We start from the raw sequence: 17,864 nt of genomic DNA on the forward strand, positions 1-17,864 counted from the left end.
GCAACTATGTTTTGATCGGTAGACGTAGCCCACTGTGCCAGGGTAAATCGATAGCTCCCTAAAACCGATTGCCACATGTTGCGAAATTCCATCATGTATCGATACTATCGTAGAAATTTGCCCATCTCTAATGCAAAACGCGTTTTCTTGCTGCCGGCGCGGCTTTGTTGCTAATATTAGCCAAAATAGGTAAATTTAGTTACCTCCGGTCATAAAATGCATGTACCGGAGACCACCGAAGTGTCCCAGGAACGGGAGGTGTGCACTTGCCGTCTGTGCCACCGCGAGACGGATGCGAATTCGCCGAATATTTTTGAGAGCTCGGTGGCGTGCTGCAAGGATGTGTCCATTGCGGAGGTTTCCCAGGCTCTGTGGAGCGTTCAGGTGAGTGTCCTTTGGCATTGTCGATCACATGATAGTAACTCCCCCTCTTGCAGTACGATCGCCACGAGTTTCTGTCTGAGCTCATTTGCCCCGAGTGCTTGGAGATCCTGGAGGATGCCTTTGAGCAAAGGAGAGGGATGCAGGAACGGGAGAAGGCGCTGCAGGAGCAGCTCAAGGACCTGATCAGGGAGGATGCCAAGTACCGGCCCGGCCTCAATGGCAATCCAGGAGAATTTTTGCCCGAGGAGGGCTGCATCATCGTGGAAGTCGACCCGGAAAAGCTGGCGGAGACCAGTGAAGATGAGTTTGCCCTCGGCTCCGACGGAGAGTACGAAAACTACGAGGACGACGATGAAGAGGAGGAGGAAGACTTTGACGAGGAAGATGAGGAAGAAGGTCAGAATGGCGAGGATGTGGACATGCCGCTGGGCATGGATGCGGCCCAGATGGCTGCTCAAAAGGCGGTTGCGGCGGACACAAACTCCGCGACGGCACGGCCCAAGCGCGCCTTCCTCTGCCAGTACTGCGATCTGGGCTTCACCCTGCCCGCCGAATGTCAAGACCACGAGCGGAGCGCCCACGACCCTAGCGCACCATTTTGCTGCACTTACTGCAACCTTAAAATGGTCACCCGACCCGCTTTGATTTCGCACATTAAGACACTGCACGATCCGGATCGTCCGTATGTGTGCGCGCACTGCCGGAAGGGATTTGTGCGTCGCTCCGATCTCAAGAAGCACACAATTGTGCACACGGGCGTGCGGCCATATACCTGCAACGTGTGCTCCAAGAGCTTCTCGAGGAACACCAATCTGACCAAACACATGCGCATCCACAGCGGCGTCAAGCCGTTCGTCTGCCAGCAGTGCCCGCGATCGTTCCAGACGGCAGTGGAGATGATGAGGCACACACGCTCCCACGGCGAGGTGAAGGCTTTTCAGTGTGGTCGCTGCCCTTACTCGTTTTCGCGCAGGGATAAATTGCTGGCCCACCAGCAAGTCCACACTAGGCGGGATGTAGAGCAGCAGCAGCAGCAAATGGGACTACTTCCGCCATTGGAGGGCGATCTAGCGCATCTGCAGCAGCAGCAGCAGCAGGCTGCTTTCCAGGCGAAGCAAAAGGCTCAGTCACAATCTAAAAACTCTCGCAATCATCGATGCGATATTTGCGATCGTGCTTTCCAAAGGGAGCGCGACCTGCAGCGCCATCGAGCCCTCCACATGGACTCGCTGTTCGCCTGCAAGACATGTAATCAAGGTTTCAACCGACGCGAGCAACTGCATCGCCATGAACTGGAGGCCCATGGACCCAGCTTTACGTGTGGCATCTGCTGCATCAGCTTCCTGCATCAGATTGAGCTAGAGAATCACCTTAAGGTCCATCAGTTGCAGCACAAGATGGCGCAGCGGGCCCAGGAGGCTTCCATTTTGCCTCTCAAAATAGCCGAGCTGGCGCCAGTGGCCACGATGGCTCCGGTGGTCCAGCCACCACCACAAATGCGACCCACGGCCGCTGAACTCTCGTTCTACAGCAACATGATTCCCACTATGAATCTGGGCTTCTACAGCGAGACTCGACCCGAGGAGTAGAATTAAATTAACAGAGGTTAGTAAGTAAGTTGTGAAAAGTGTTAAGATTAAACTTAAATGATACAAATGCTTAAGGATTCATATATTTTAAGTCCTTGGCTTAACTTTTGCCAAAACGTAGCTTAGCAATTTATTAATAAACTACAAAACCTTAAAAGTTTGAGTAACTAAAGATAAAATTTGGTTTCTAATTGTTTTCTAAAAATGTCTTTAAACAGATTGACTGATTTTTGAAGATAATAAAAATACAATTTGCGTTTGTAGGAAAAATTTTTAGTTCCAAATTTGTATTGTTAAGGGAAATACTTCTTATATCAGAAAGTCAATTGATAAGCCCAAAACATGTTGCATGCAACAAGTTGCAAGTCGGTCGATCCGAAGACAGTCTTCGGGAAAAGACAGTCTTCAGATTTACTGCGACACTGCAGATTGTTTCTTGAGGTCGCCCCGTACGGTAGTCCCCATCGGTCTGTGCTCGCAACCCAAGTCGGTCTCCTGGAGACATCGTAATCTTCTCGAGGCGCGCGCAGTGAATTGTGCTGGTGCTGACAGTGTAACGCTTGATAGAATAATAAATAATAAGAATAAGAGGGGGAGAACCACAAAGAAATGTGGCCAAGCTGCCATAAATAAAGTGCGGATTTCAAACGAGACGATAAATCTATTCCCGAAACGGGCACGCAATCGAGGGAATTCGAATTCAGCTTACGGTTCGTTTGCGTTTGCGTTTGGATAGGTTGAGGTTCCGCTGAGAGCGGTAAGTACGCAATTACCTTGGCACCGGGAAGGGTCACTTCGCCGGCGATTTATGTGTGTGTCGGTTGTGGCCCGGGGTCTTGGGTCTTGGGTGTTTAGGTGTTGGCGTTCCCGCTGGGCGCCCTCGGTTTCCATTCTCCCATCCTCGTTCAGGTTGTACTCATCCCCATTAAATGACAAATGAACATGTTGCCGTGCCATCATCAGCGCTCCTCTGAGTTTTTCCTTGATTGAATTGAAATATCCACAAGGCTGGGGGATAAATGTATCTAAAGGATGGGGGAACCTCGGCCGCTCGCATGATTTGAGTAGCAACTTTTGTCATTCCCAAAAAGATAAGGGGCACGAGAGGCACTGGCACATAAAAGGCAGCTCCCAGTTGCCAGACATCGATTCCTTCGTGTCGTCGCTTTTTGTCCATTCTCTTTTATGTATGTATGGATATGTCAGTGAGGGTTCTTTCTTAATAAATTTAAAAAAATATATAAAAGCCTGTTTGTATTAAAACTTTTTACTGAAATGTTAGGAATACATGTATTTTGATTATTAAGTTCTTAATTAAAGGTTCTTAACAAATTGAATATAATGTAATAATATAAAATGTTGTTTTTGAAATGTTAGGAATATGTGTCTTTTGAGTATTTAGTTCTTCAAAAAGATTTTTCAGATCTTATAATGTCTTCATTTCTCTTACCCAATTAAACCTTTAAATAATTAGATAGCCTTAAAGCAATAAACCAGTAAAACCTCTCAATTCTCGACAGCTCTCATTAGAATCTCGGGAAGCCCTCGATAAATAAGCTACCGCAGTGAAATTTACTCGTTTGTTTCCTTTAGTGGATTGCGTGTCTGGATAGAACCACCTGTGGTGCGAAAGTGCTGGAACTCCGGACCCGCGAACAGTTGAGAAAACAATTTAATTTTTTGCGGATGCAAAGGGTTAATTTTAACCCATTCCGATAAGCTAGAGGGCGCTGGAGGTTGCTCTTCCTGGGAAGATTTATGGGCCCAAGTTTGATGGAAAACTCTTTTTAGCACGCACCCTAAACTTATTAAGAATCTTCTACAGGAATAGTGTTATATAAGCCCAGAGGCTTTGATTCTTTGGTTATTGTGCAGCTAACATGGCCAACAACTTAATTACGGCTATTTACACGCAATAGGAACATCCCCTTGAAAACACAACTTATAAGATTTGAATGATGTATTAATTAAAGGGTAACATAACATCGAAGTCGTAGTCAAGTACAGAACATATCATAATTTGTTGCTAATAGGAAAATAAGTGAACAAATTTCGATATTACAATGTTATTTAATTTCATCAGTCCAACCAAAATTTTCTAGATACATATATACGAAAAGATATCTCCTATAACTCAAAGTAAATTGAATATTCGGAAGCTCTCAAATATTCCTTAATATATAAATGTAAGTATGATGTTTAAGCAAAGTGTAAAAGGGATTATTGATTTAGAATTTAGAATATTACGTAGAATTACAATTTGTGATAGAAATAGATCCCATTTATCAACAAGGTGGGCCCAAAATTAGTGCACCCCATCCAAGATACACACTCTCAAAAGACCTATTGGTGGATCATTTAGCATTATATGGTATTGTGTTCAGCTCCCATCCCACTCGCACCATTCTCAGGCTGTCAGGGTCCTTCAGCCCCTCCCTGGAAAGACCTTATCGCGAATGTTGCGGTGGGGCAACGCATTTCATTTCACCCATCCCAGCGTTGTGCATCATTGTGTATTGCAAATCGTCGTCTGCCGATGAACTGATGGGAATACGAATGCATCAATGTCAGCCAGACAGACGACACTTTTACATCTGTCACTCGGGCGGAATGGCTCCTCCTCCTCCTCGGTCCCCCATGTCCATATCCCCCTGCCTAACCTCTCATAAGTATTTTATAAAGTTTCTCTTAAAAGTATTTCGCTGGCGAGAGACATACGTTTTTGTTTCACATCCGTTTCGGCTGATTTTGATCAGATGCAATTCAATTTACAATTCACTTTCTTCGCAGACAATGCGATGCAGCAAATAATGCATGTACGAGTATAACGTTCCACTTGGCTGACAGGCGGTGTTAGACCTCCGGTTTTTCATCATCCTCCGTGGTTGTCATCCCATCCGCTTACTGTATCATAAACATTTATGCCAATTTTTTGTCTTCATATGCGCACAAAGGGTATTTTATTTCGGTAGATCGTTTGGCTTTGTTACGACGCACAGGAAAGCAGGTTACAGGTTAATTTTACTATCGACTTTAACGGGAACATCCTGTTAAAATTTGTAAGTACCATTACTGAAAAATCGTGTTAGCATGTTTTTGAAACTGTATTATTGAATTTTTAATATATTTACTATAAAGAGATGGAAGATCATTATTTATTTTTATAATAGATAATAATCTATCAATAATTTGAGGAAGTTTACGTTATTTATCTATCTTAAAAGCATATAATATTAAAGAATCCTTAAAAATAATAGTTATCAAATAGATTGATAATGAAATTAATATATATAACCCGATTGAAACTCATTAGAACCATTAGTATCACCATTTCTAAGGTGATATTATAGGATCCTTTAAAGTTACAGTTATAAAATAGAGTGAAAATTTAAATTGATATTAATAACCTAAACGAACCTCATCAAAACCATTATGATTACCGTTTCTAAGGTGATCCCAGCTTCGATCCGAATCCTTGGGATCTTTTTCTCGTTTTCGCTGGCTGTCGCGATGGGGTTGCCGCCATAAACCAGTTCCTTGGCTCCCTGTCCTCGACGATCTCTTGAGGTATTTGTTTGGCACGACATTTGCTTCTTGGCTGGCCCGATGTTGTGTTGTTGGCCTGTCTGAATGGCAGCCGCCCGCCTCCGATTTAGCCATGGTGGCGATTCTGGTGACGATGGCTATGACGTCGTCTCCGCTGTCCCATCCCATCCAGGCACATCCCCTCCAGTGGCGGAGTCACTTCATGTCGTCACGCAAACTTTAATTCGTTCATTAATTCAGCCGGCAAACGGTTAGCCGGTCCGGTGGGCGTGGAAGTAGCTGGAAGTGTTAATTAGTTGTTAGTGTCTCCGCCTGGCCGTCGAGGATATATATTTAATGAGCGCCTTGGGAACCCCAATGTCAACCGTGAGTGCCTCTGCTTAGTGGCCAGCCAACTGCTTATTAATCTATCCAGATAAGAGCAATATATAAGACCAAGGTAGCAAATGGATTGGGCGATTTAAGATTTGTCAACTGACAAAAGAGCCGTTGGATTCAGAAAGTTAGGATCATGCTATTGGGACCAACTCTTAACAGAAACAAATGATTTGCTTAGATATTCCTTAACAAAAAATTTACAAATATTTAAAAAATGTATTTTTGGATATTACCTATTAAGATAAGGGGTGTAATTGTTTTAAGGGTAAGTTCTCTTCTTCGATCGAGTTTAATGCGTATTAATCTATCCAGATACTGTAAGACCAATATATTCTACAAAGTAGCAAATGGATTTGGCGTTTTAAGATATGATTGTTTAAGAAAGTTAAGATCATGATATCAAGAAGTAGTCTTGAGAAAAAGAAATGAGACATTCCTTAACAAAGCCAATAAACAAATATTTAAAAAATATATTTTTAGAATTTTGCTATTAACATAATCAGTATAATTGGATCTAGGTTAGCTTCGATCCTTTAAAAACCTAATAGTTTTTCTTGCCGAATTCGATTTACTTTTTTTCTGTTCTGTTACATTTCCGAATTGATACCTTTTCCAGCATTTGGATCGGATATTTTTAGCCGCAGCTCCTGCCAGCTGATTTCCATAATTGTGTAAATTGCCTGGTGTGTCGAATCAGCATTTCCACTTTTGAGAAATTCCTGTTGTCTGCGAGGAGGAACAGTCACAAATTAGTGGCCCAGGAACTGAGCTTGGCGATCCACAGACCAATTGCAGAACCCTTGCGAATAAATTCCACCAGGCAATTTTGACCCTGGTCCGACGATCGACTGTGCAGGTGATGCGAGGTGGGTTCCAATCTCGGGATTGGGCCCCCAAGCGGACCTCCTTCCTCTAAGAATCCCCTCCATCTTCAGCTGTTGTGGGTGTGCAGCTGTGTGTGCTGTCAACCATCCACTGATCCATACTGCCCATGCGGAAATACTACCAACCAAGGGTGTGCAATTGCCTTGGCCATTGCCATAGTCATAGCTCTCTGGCCATGGCAATTGCGATTGCATTTTCTTTATCGCATCCTGCACAAATTACAAAAATATTTCACGTTCCTCGGGGTTTGGCCAACTTACTATATATGTGAGTCTGTGCATGGGATGGAGCTGGGGCCTTCGTGGGTCACTTGCCCATCGAACGTGTCCACATTTGTTTGGCCACAAAGACCCATTGAGGAATTCCCAGTCTCAGTTCCTATCCCCATCCTCGTGCTCTTTGACTTGCCGCGTGGGAGAGATAGATAAATATGTGCTTTGCAATAGGAGATTTACCCATAGCAGGTTACTTACTCAATCGCAAGTCTTAGAAGTTTGGTCTTTGTTCTAAGGAATTAAGCCTCTTAGGTTGGTAGATCTTGAAAAATAAAGAGCAATAGATTGAATATTTAGTATCAGCAATCTAGCCAGAGAATATAAAAAATTATTACCAAAAACTGTCTGTTGATTAACCCGTTTTAACACGCGCTCTACTCACTTAAAATCAATTGCCTTGAGGGGAATCAAAGCGATAAAAAATTGGAGTAGCCAGTTAGCTAAAGTAATTGCCAGCAAACAGGTTACATCAAATTGGGTCGGGATTAGTTAGCCTGCGATGATATGGGGGTGGATTTTATAATTTTCAGCTAGCCTGACCCAATTAAATATCACGTTATGTAAGGAAAAATGATTAATAGAAGTTTGTAATGCTATAAGAAAATTTATCTTGAGTGTAGGGGGATTCTTAAACGATCTTTTCATATATGGTGTCCTATAAAAACAAATAGGTATTTACAGTAGATAAGCAGATTTAAAAAAGAATATGACTTATTGCCCAAAACGACTTTTGAATGAATAAATTTCCTATATACTCTCTAAAAATTTTTTCTGATCTCTAACATTTTCGGAGTGATGGTCTAAATTTTGTTACAACAGCAATACAAATATCATTATTAAGTCTTAATATCGGTTTGAGAGAATAAACCCCCTCCAGAACTTACAGATCATACCCCTAATTAGTAAGAAAAATCTATCATAAAGATTCCGCTGATTGGTTTGTTTACCCTTGGCGGTAAAACAGTTAGGTTCCAAGATCAGGGGATAGCCAAAGGTCAAGTTGAAGCCGTCTGCAGGCGATCGATCTTCCAATCGCAGCGACGCCAACTGACTGATGATGGCTTATGCAATGGCCAGTTTTGCAATTCATAAATATTAACAGTGGGGATCGCGCACTTTTACTGCCTTAAAAACCAGAGAAATCCCGGCACGGCAGCCGTCTAATTGTTTGCCTCCATTTATTGGCGATCGATATCGATATCTAGCCAATGCCAATGCCAATGCCAATACCAATGTGCAGCGCCGTCGGAATGGTGAGGACAAGTTTTTGTGGGCCAACCACGAACGTGATCTTGGCCAGGTCCTTAGCGGGCTACACGTGCTGGCATCCACATCCACTGCCATCATGATGCGACTCGATATTGCGTAACCTGCACGCGACAAGAAATTTAACGCAATGGGGATAGATCGATGGATGCACAGTGGAGGTCAATAAAATAGGGTTTTAAGAATGGGTCTTAAAAAAAATGTTATATTTATAATGTATCATGTTTTGATAACAATGTTCTAGAGAAATATCAAACCCATCTGGACAGTAACAACAAAATATTATGTATCTATAATAGAAAGAATCTCTTAACTTACTGAAATACTACCAGAAAAGTGTGCAATGGCAAGAAAAACAACTAAGGAAAATTATAATATCCATACAAATATTTCAATTTCTAATATTTAATTTTTAAAAATAAATAGACGCGATTATCAAAAAAGAACAATTTTGTAATCACTAATAATTCTGCCCTATTATTATTTCGTAGATAGAAACTGAAAATAAAACCTCAATTTCTAAAATGTCAATTTATTTTAAAATAAATTATCATTTATAAGGCAGAATCTCTTAGCGTACTACCAAAAATCATATGAAACTGGGAACTTCGAAATATAAACTCATGATTATATTTTTTCACAAATAGATTATCTTAAATATTAAATACATAAGGGTTACCTATTTCCTTGGCTACTATTGTAAGAGGACTTATATCTATTATGGAGCGATCGTCGTGCTTCAAATTGGCATTGTTGGAGTTGGATCTAAAGCTGGAGCGATGTGCCTTGTTAGGGCCTAATGCAATTAAGATTCGATTAAAAGTTTTCACACACCTTTGGATGGGATGAAATGGGTTGGGATGGGATGGCAGGTGGGCTGGTGTTCGAGTGGGATGGCGAATAGAGCGGGACTCCCACATAAATTAGCACGTTACGTGCTGTTGAGTGTGCTGCCGCTTTGCTCTTTCCGTTTCCTCATCCGTTTCCGCTTCTGGGTCTCGGGTGCCAAGTACTTTCCATTTTCCATCTGGGACTTCTCGGTGCTTCGATCCCCTGTCCCCAGTGATCCCAATGATTCCCAGATCCCCGCCCTCGGCTCCTGGGCTCCGTTCGTGACCGAAACCCCAACTTCTCTCGCTGCTGGTTCTTTGTTTATGGCTGTGAAATTCGCAAATTGAATCTTGCACAGGTTGAAGACTGTCTTCCCGCCTTTTTCCACCATCATCACAGCATCTCTCGCAGCTTGAGCTATGCACACGTAATTATCCTTAAAGCCAGAAACGTGACGATATTTGCAATTTTCATGCATTTAAGTTCCGTTGAAAATGTTCGGCAGGAATGCGAATATTAATGTCGAATGCGAACTCAAAGCGGAATCGAAATTCGCATACAAAGTTGCCGATTCGCGGGATAAACTGAAGTTTTTTTTTAGTCTTAACTGGGTACCATTTAATTGTAGCCCTAAGCGGAAAGCGGGGCTGCCCACTGTTGAAAGCTTTATCAATTTAATTGCGTTCATCTCATTAACAAGGTTAAGAGATATGATTTTTGAGACTGTACATTTACTTAAATTTATGGTCATAAAAGATACCTAGTTGATTTTTTGCTTAAGGTGGCTTGAGGTATTTTGTATCTATATTCATATGGATTTCTATTTATTCCAAAACTCGAATATCCACCTGCCAAGTAATAAATTAATTAATAAATTAACTTACAGAGATCTTGAGTTGGAGAAAAAATATTTAAAAATATAATTTATAGAAGGTAAAACGGAATTTAAGTTTAGAAAATTCTACTCAAGGAAATTCGACTGTACTTCAAAAACATATTTCATATGTATCAATGTAAAAGTTAAGCAAAAAGTCTAAAAAAATCTTTAACTACTTAGAAAAGCATATATTACAGCATTATAAACTTTGATCTTCATAGAAAATGATTATATATGCCTTAAATCCGCTTTGTTCCCAGTGAGGGATGGTCAAATTCTGCAGTACAATACAAGGACGCAGACAATTGGGTAGAACAACGGGCAGAACAAACGCGATTACCAAATCAACAAGGGCAACAACCACACGGCAACCCAGCTGAATTCATTGAGTTTCGACTGCCTTCGTCTGTCGACTCGATTCGCAAAAATATTTCTCAATGTCTAACCCGAGGCCATGGCCATGGAGTCGTCCGGATCTCCAAAGGTAGAGACCGTCCAGACCCTGGCCACCACCACCTATTAATCAAAATCTCTTGATCTACACAAATCCGTACACTGCGAGAAATAGCCGTAGCGTCGAAATTTGACCATTTGAGGCTATATAATTGGGCGGCAAGAAGCTTTCTTGGAGTGTGGCCAAGTTCGAGGCCAGCATGCGCAGCCCCACCACGTTGATGGACGACCAAGACGCCAGGGCCTCGACTTCGACATTGACTCTCCAGCGAAAACTTCATCTCTCTGGCCTACACAGATCAACAAAATTTGGGTTTTCACTGGCCTTCGTTGTTTGTTGTGTTTATAAACAGATACTTTAATTTCCAATTAAAAATTGAAAAAAACAAAAATTAGTTTAATTGATAAGAACATTTAATAGTTTTTTATGTTTGTCTTTATATTTTCATTATTTAAAAATATTTTACATGTTTATAAGTTCTAACCAATAAAATAACAAATATTATAGTATGTAAAGGCTTATTTTCAAGCTAAAATGTATAACACAGAGAAAATTATGACGTTCTCAAATTAAGTATTTGTATTCTCAATTTGAGGATGTACTGAATTTAAGTACACAATTTGGGGAAAAATCTCACATTGAGGAAAGTTAAATTCATTTTTAGAAAAAAATTCTCAATTTAAGGAACACTATAGTGTTCCATTTTATTATTTAAGTACTTTTACCAATTTCTATCCATCCCCGCTTTACATAATTGATATATTTCATATAACTTTTATGCATATCTAACCGTGGAGTATAGTGTAGTAAATGTTCTAACAAAAATTTGAAGTATTAATAGGTGAAATCGTTCTTGATTTGCTGAAAAACAGAATGAAAGAATCATAATCAAAACATGTTAGCTAGTGTTATTTTCAGTGGAGATTGGCGGGGGCGGTGTTCGACCCTTGGCAGGGATTCAGAGATTCAGGGATCTCTGGGAGTGGGGAGGAAACATGCGGTAAATCACAAAAGCGAGCCACGATACCACGATGCGATACCAGCTGTTGTTATTGGGGGCCCCGACTAATCCCAGCGAAGGAGTTGGTGCCCTTGGCTCTTTATTAAATTAAGTTAAATCATGTAATTTCCATGTAGCGAGTCAAAAGTGCACTTCTTATACGCTGAGCAGTTCGGGGGAGGAGTTCGAGCTCTAGAACCGAGAGAAGGGCCTCATCCTAGACCTGTAATCATCTGCAGGCCTGGGAAATTGCTCAGTCGATGCCTTCAAATTGATTGTAAATGTTTGACCAGGCGGTGTTTAAGTATATTTCAAAAGTTCAACTTTGGTAGATATTTGTATTAAAGTAACCTTCTACAAAGTATATACTGATGTTTGGAGTTTATTAATTAAAACTTTGGTCTTCATATTCATACCTATAGGATTCTTGGAAATTAACTCCCTGATAAAAGACTAAATATCACATAGGCAGTAAAAAGTTGATTATTTTTAGGATCGTAAGAAAGATTATGGCAAAATAAAATCATTATAATAATATATCATGGTAAATCTATGGTTTTCTATGGTTACCTCTATACTTTTATACCATTAGACGTATTTCGTATCTGTGCCTTGGAGATTCATATCCCAACTGTGAACCACTTCCCACTCGAAATGAATGGAGCTGGAAGAAACATTTCTATCTGTCCAAACTTTAGCTTACTTATTAATTCATACCTGAGTTGTACGAATGCTGATTTGTTGAACTGGCAGCGAATGCAAATTGCCACGAGGCCCCCCACATGAGAATGCGATCCAAAGGGTCCGAAGGGAGGGGCCTGGATAACTTTCTGGCGACCCACAGCAGCGTTTGTCTTGCACTTTACAGATTGGAGTGGAAATTGTATATCGTACTCGTAGTTAGAATAAATAAATTTCCGTCGGTGGCCCAGGTAGCTAAGGTAGCCCAACTAGCCGAGGTATTCCAGCGAACGGGTCTGGACGGGACCAACTCCACCTCCATCTGCATCTCCAGATCCAGAACCACTCCATCTCCCCAACCCCCGCCCTCCAATGGCCTGCATATTTATGAGATTTATTTTATTTTATGCGATGTCGCTACCTGATACTGATACGGATACTCCAGCTCCTCCTGCTGTCCGTGTGCATTTATTAGATGACATATTTTATTCATTCTCAAAGGACGGCACCGGGCGATTAGCCATGTTTAGATAGCCAAATTGTTCCGGCTGGCATGGCTGCCGTTTCGTTTCCGTTGGCTAAGCCGATTTATGGCCAAACATTTCCTTGGCCGTGTAATCTGTCAGCCGCCAGAGATAGTCTTCATGGGCAAGTGGAGCCAATCAGCAGCAATAAATTGACAAAATCAAAGTACTAGATGGTTGGACCCATGGGAATAGCCCTTTCTGGCTTACCCCTTCTTCTTAGAAAAGCCTCTCCTCACATATTGCGTAATAAACCAGAAGTTGATCGGATATCTGCGATCTCAGACAGTCTTTTACAGAGAGAGAAAGCCAGATTGGAAAGTTTCTTGGTTTATCAAAATGATCTTTGCCTTATAAATATTAATATTCATATAGGTGATAAAATTCTAAGGAGATATTTATAAGCGATCTGAAACCCATCTGATTTTTATCAGATCTAAAAAATCTTTTTAATGTGACGTTGGAACTTAAACACATCCTTGATCTTAAGCTTCTCAAAAAATATTAACACAAGCTCTATGTTATTATGAAAAAGGAGGCTAAAATCAAGATATCCTTAGGAGATTTTCCTGATACATTTAATTTTTCAGAGATTGTGATGTTATGAATAGTTATTAGACATTATAATATATTAAATTCTGATTTTCTGACCGATTTTGCTGACGTTTTAGCCTTCCTGTTCCTTTCTTTCTGGTCAAACGCCGCCGCCCGCTGTGTTGACATTAAAAAATGCCGACGCCAGCGGCCTGGTCTCCGATTTCTGCTGCTGCTGATGGCGGCCACATGTTCCTCCACACACGTCCAACACTTTATGACAATCATTTGAGTTAATTGCCAGCGGGCAGGGTCTTTGGAGGACCACACGGGCAAGTTGGCGGCGTGTGGCGTAAATACTGCGTCTCATTTGGCCAGGCCACTCATCTGTTTAGCCGCGCTTGCAACATGTTGCATGGAGCCTCGGTTTCGGGATCGGGATCGGGATCTCCATCTCCATGAGCAGTTGCATCTCCTCGAGCAGCCCCGCCTCCAGATCAGATCCATTCCCAACCCCATCCCCATGCGATCTCTGAGCTGGGCAGTAAAAGGCATTAGCGTCCGTGTCTGTCACCTTCGTCATGGTCACGCTAATCGTGGTAATCGGCTGCGCCAATAAACCGACAGGTTTATGGACCTGCAGACGCGGAAGCCAGCCCACTCCTCCTCCTTCCCATCCTCATCCTCCTGCGCCCAGACGCATGCGCACTTGATTTAAAAGCAATTAAAATGCGAATTGATGTCGCGATTGATTTTAGCATTTGCCGGCAGCACTTGCTAAAAGCAGGCCAAATTGGCTAAATCTACTTTCGCCAGACAGCAAAGTTCCATTTCAATTTGTTGTGGGCTTAATTTGCTAAGTACTCTCTTCTGAATTTTTAACATTTATTGAAAATAATATCAAAAATCTTCCCTTTTTAATTTTTTTTGGAAAATAATATTTTACCTTTGATGATCCTAACAAAACTTTTGCATTTTTGTCTTAGTCGTTGTATATTTGGAGGGCTTAATTTGTTAGGTAGTTATTAAGACCTTTTTTTAAATCAATGAAAATTTAAAAATATTATTTGTAATAATAAGTAGATAAAGACAAGTAGATCCTACACTTTCAGATCATCTTTGATGATTTTAACGAATCTATTACACCGAGAAAATTCTAACGTTCTCATCTAAGTTGAAACTGTTCTTAAAAATAGAACGACATTTTTAAATTGAAAATTTTTTTATTTTTCGTGAATCAAGTTGAATTGGCGGTATTTGCATAGTATATCTCAACAAATAAACTATTATTCCAGTCGGTAGTGTATACTAATCAAAAAGTTGTTAAACAAACTCAAATTATCTAATCTCTTCCCACCGTTTCGTTATAATATTGAGAACATTGATACCAAAATGTACTTACATGGTTTTTAAGAACGAATGTTCTCAATTCAAGAACAATGTTCTTGGATATTTCTCTCTGTGTAAGTTTATGAGCAAATCCATTAATATAATTGTGTAGTTTTACAGAACTCCATCGTTAAATTAAAAAAATTAAGAAGTGATTTAAAGGATGCTTTGATTGACTGTAATTTTCTCTCCTTTTTTTTATCTAGCTGTTGACCCATTGAAGGGTCAATCAGGATGAGGCTGCTATGTTGCTGCCGGACCAGACGTACGCCGACTACGACGTGGGTCGCCACCAGCTGCTGACCTACCACAAGAGCAGGGGTCGCGGCCTGAAGGCCAAGGGGCAACGCTCCAAGAGCTCCGATGCCAGCAGCAGCAGCTACGAGCGAACGGCGGACTTCTTTGAGAACATACCGGACTTCCTGGGGGACTCCCTTCCGACATTCCTCTACAGTCCGCAGGAGCAGCAGGCTAGGTTGCCACTGGGACAGCGACAGGATCGGGATCAGGATCAGGAGGATGAGGACGAGGATGAGCTACAGGCGGGGGATCAGGAGAGCGAGAGCACCGGTCAGAGCGACAACTGCGAGGACGACGATGTCCTGCGACTGTGCGAGGACTTCCTGTGCCGCCATCGCATGCGACCCGACTTTTTCTGCCAGTATCACAAGGCTGTCAGGTGAGCTTCTTTATTTTTTAAGATATTTTAAATAAATAATTAAATAATTTTGTAGTCCATGATCTTGGTTCTACCTCTTCAGTTTAAAGAAAGATTTTTATGTAGTCCTTAATAAAGTAGTTCTAAGACCTAGAAAGTTATAAAACTTAAAACTCTAAAATAGTTATTGATATGTTTGTATTATAACATTCTTAAATAGTTCACATTTTTACTGATAAGCTAAATTACTGTATACTTATTATTTACAGACAAGATAGTCTTATATTGTATTTGATAAGTTTGAGTATTATAACATTCTTAAACAGTTTATATTTTTGTTCTAAAGCAAAGAATTATATTACTATTACAAGACAAAATAATCTTACATTGTTATTGATAAGTATAAGTATTATATTATTCCTAACCAGTTTTCATTTTTATTGATAAGCTTAAGTATTATAACTTTTTTAACCAGTTTCAAAGACTATATAATCATAGATTTTTATTGTTTATAATAGTCCCGACACTTTTTTATATATTTTTTTTTAGTTCTACGACGCCGTCACCAAAGCAAAGGAAAACCTCAACCCCTGTTGAGGAGCGCATTTCCACACCCCCATCAGGAAAAGCCAAAACGGAGGTAAAGGACTTTAAGACAAATAGGCCTAATGCCGTGGTGGAGAGGTTTTCCAAGTTCTCGGCCATTTATACACTGCCTGTGCCGAAGAGGAAAAAGGCGTGCAATAAAACCACAGGAAATATAACAGGTAGGGATTAACCGCATTTGTATTATATAATTATAAATTATTATTATAATTAATAGCTACAGAGCAACAATTATATTTTTAAAGGTATTTCTATGAAATTCCCATTTACTTTAACTAATTAAATATTATGTAAAAGTCGCTTGTGTTCAAAAATATTTCTCACCGTAGGCACGTGTTATGTCTTTGTGAGTATGGGTCTTTTTTTCCTGAAACATCAGAACTAGCCACTCCCCTTAGTTATCAGACATTAACCAATGACTATAGACAAGTTAATTGACATTTAACATGCCACAGTTTTGCCAACTGTATCCAATAAATAGAAATGATGGGCAGCGCTATTTCTTAGTTATGAAATCAAATCGGTTGAATTCGGCCCAAATGCCCCGTTGGCAGCTTCGATGTTTTCTGATCCTGTGGACGATCTCGGCGGTAAATAAAAACTACTATCCCTTAGACTTTACTGATCTGGATCTTGGACTTACAGTGTTTGGGAAAGACTTTAGAGGCCCGAATGGAATCCTTTATGTGTCCAGAAGGAGAGGAGGAAACGCTCTTCAGTTGTAAAACCCGACTTATTGGAAGGGATCGAATGTTAAATGGAACTTTTACAAACCATGTCGACTTCGATGAGAGCTTCGAAGTTTGGGTAAATTTTATGCAATTTAAGAATGGAGAATGGGTCCAAGGAAACATCAAGTTGCGCCTCAGGGCCTGTGATTATTTGACCAAATTTTTTGGCAAATATTTCCTGCCAATGATCAAGGACACAAATGTTCCCCCCGTCGAAGAGTTGTGTCCTTTCCCAAAGGGCGAATATTATATTAGGAACGGCAAAATGGAACCGCAGAACTGGCCAACACTGTTATACCGAGGCTTAAACAAAGTTATTATTGATTTTGTAAGAGATGGCAAAAGCACTGGTGGTTTTAGGATCCTTATCGAACTTTCAGAACTAGAAAGATAGGAACGAATTAAATGTGAATGAAATAGTTTGTTTTAAAAGCAAGAGAGTATAAAAAATTTTCTTAAAATATGTATGTATAAAATGAATAAATATTTGTCCTTTAAATTTATTTGGAAAAAATCATTTTTACAATCACACTGTGTGTATGGAATATAAATGATACGCAAAAATCTTGCCAAAAACCGGGAAACACTGTTATCTTATGTTAATTTTATCTGTCGAAGATTTTTGGGTGAGAGTATAAGCAATTTCTAAAGTTATTCCAAATTAATTTAATTCATGAACTTTCTATAGAAAAATCGTTATTTTGTGTTTTCGAAATTAAAATTGAGGCCGGAAATCAAGTTGAAATATCGATTGCCAGCGTACGTTCGATAGACTTTCAAGCAGTGCATAGAAATAAAGCAGTCGTGAAACGACGTAAGCTAAATGTAGATAAGTATACGTAAAGTAAATGTAGAAAAGCGACCGTTAATTTAAAAAAGAAATTGAATAATGATTTATTTACGTTAGAGCTTAGAACAGTAATGCATTTGGTCGTAATATTTTTTATACCTGGTGATTATAGGGATTCTATTCTGTTGTACTTTTTTTTTGGTAGTAGTAAACACATTTCTGAGCCAATTTGCATTTTCAGTGCAGTGTTTTTTTGGCTCTTGGCTGTGGGAATTGCGCAAAGCGGCAAAACAACAAACAATCGTCGCTAATTAACACGCGACCAGCAAAACGAGCTGGTGGGCGGCTGGGGTTGTAGGTGGTGGTGGGGGTTCAAACACTTGACCCCATATTTGAACAACTGCACGTAGACGCAGCGCATCTCGGAAGGCAGAGCCTTTTACCTGTTAGAAAAGTTAACTTACCT

General features: G+C 40.4%; 3 protein-coding genes across 3 annotated transcripts; all 3 read left to right on the top strand.

The window, feature by feature from the left end:
- Positions 1-131: 131 nt before the first annotated feature.
- Positions 132-2,124, top strand: LOC119548512 (zinc finger protein 771). The gene is made up of 2 exons (XM_037855799.1): positions 132-384; positions 438-2,124. Exons 1-2 carry the CDS (start codon positions 217-219, stop codon positions 1,971-1,973), a joined length of 1,704 nt encoding a protein of 567 aa, XP_037711727.1. The 5' UTR covers positions 132-216; the 3' UTR covers positions 1,974-2,124.
- A 12,734-nt stretch (positions 2,125-14,858) lies between these two features.
- On the top strand, positions 14,859-16,049 carry LOC119546378. Its single transcript, XM_037852612.1, has 2 exons — positions 14,859-15,292; positions 15,821-16,049. The coding sequence occupies exons 1-2, from the start codon at positions 14,859-14,861 to the stop codon at positions 16,047-16,049; spliced, it is 663 nt and encodes a 220-aa protein (XP_037708540.1).
- Positions 16,050-16,397: 348 nt separating this feature from the next.
- On the top strand, positions 16,398-17,002 carry LOC119546385. Its single transcript, XM_037852624.1, has 2 exons — positions 16,398-16,467; positions 16,523-17,002. Exons 1-2 carry the CDS (start codon positions 16,417-16,419, stop codon positions 17,000-17,002), a joined length of 531 nt encoding a protein of 176 aa, XP_037708552.1. The 5' UTR covers positions 16,398-16,416.
- Positions 17,003-17,864: the final 862 nt, after the last annotated feature.

Source organism: Drosophila subpulchrella, chromosome 2L (assembly GCF_014743375.2).
Source record: "Drosophila subpulchrella strain 33 F10 #4 breed RU33 chromosome 2L, RU_Dsub_v1.1 Primary Assembly, whole genome shotgun sequence".
NCBI lineage: Eukaryota > Metazoa > Arthropoda > Insecta > Diptera > Drosophilidae > Drosophila > Drosophila subpulchrella.

What these genes read in the sequence shown, in the direction of transcription:
- LOC119548512 (XM_037855799.1), top strand. Translation starts at nt 217, where the DNA reads ATGCATGTACCGGAGACCACCGAAGTGTCCCAGGAACGGGAGGTGTGC. An exon ending in AGGCTCTGTGGAGCGTTCAG is followed by an intron (nt 385 to 437) that starts GTGAGTGTCCTT and finishes CCCCTCTTGCAG; the next exon opens with TACGATCGCCACGAGTTTCT.
- LOC119546385 (XM_037852624.1), top strand. Translation starts at nt 16,417, where the DNA reads ATGCCCCGTTGGCAGCTTCGATGTTTTCTGATCCTGTGGACGATCTCG. An exon ending in TCCTGTGGACGATCTCGGCG is followed by an intron (nt 16,468 to 16,522) that starts GTAAATAAAAAC and finishes TTGGACTTACAG; the next exon opens with TGTTTGGGAAAGACTTTAGA.
- LOC119546378 (XM_037852612.1), top strand. Translation starts at nt 14,859, where the DNA reads ATGTTGCTGCCGGACCAGACGTACGCCGACTACGACGTGGGTCGCCAC. An exon ending in CAGTATCACAAGGCTGTCAG is followed by an intron (nt 15,293 to 15,820) that starts GTGAGCTTCTTT and finishes ATTTTTTTTTAG; the next exon opens with TTCTACGACGCCGTCACCAA.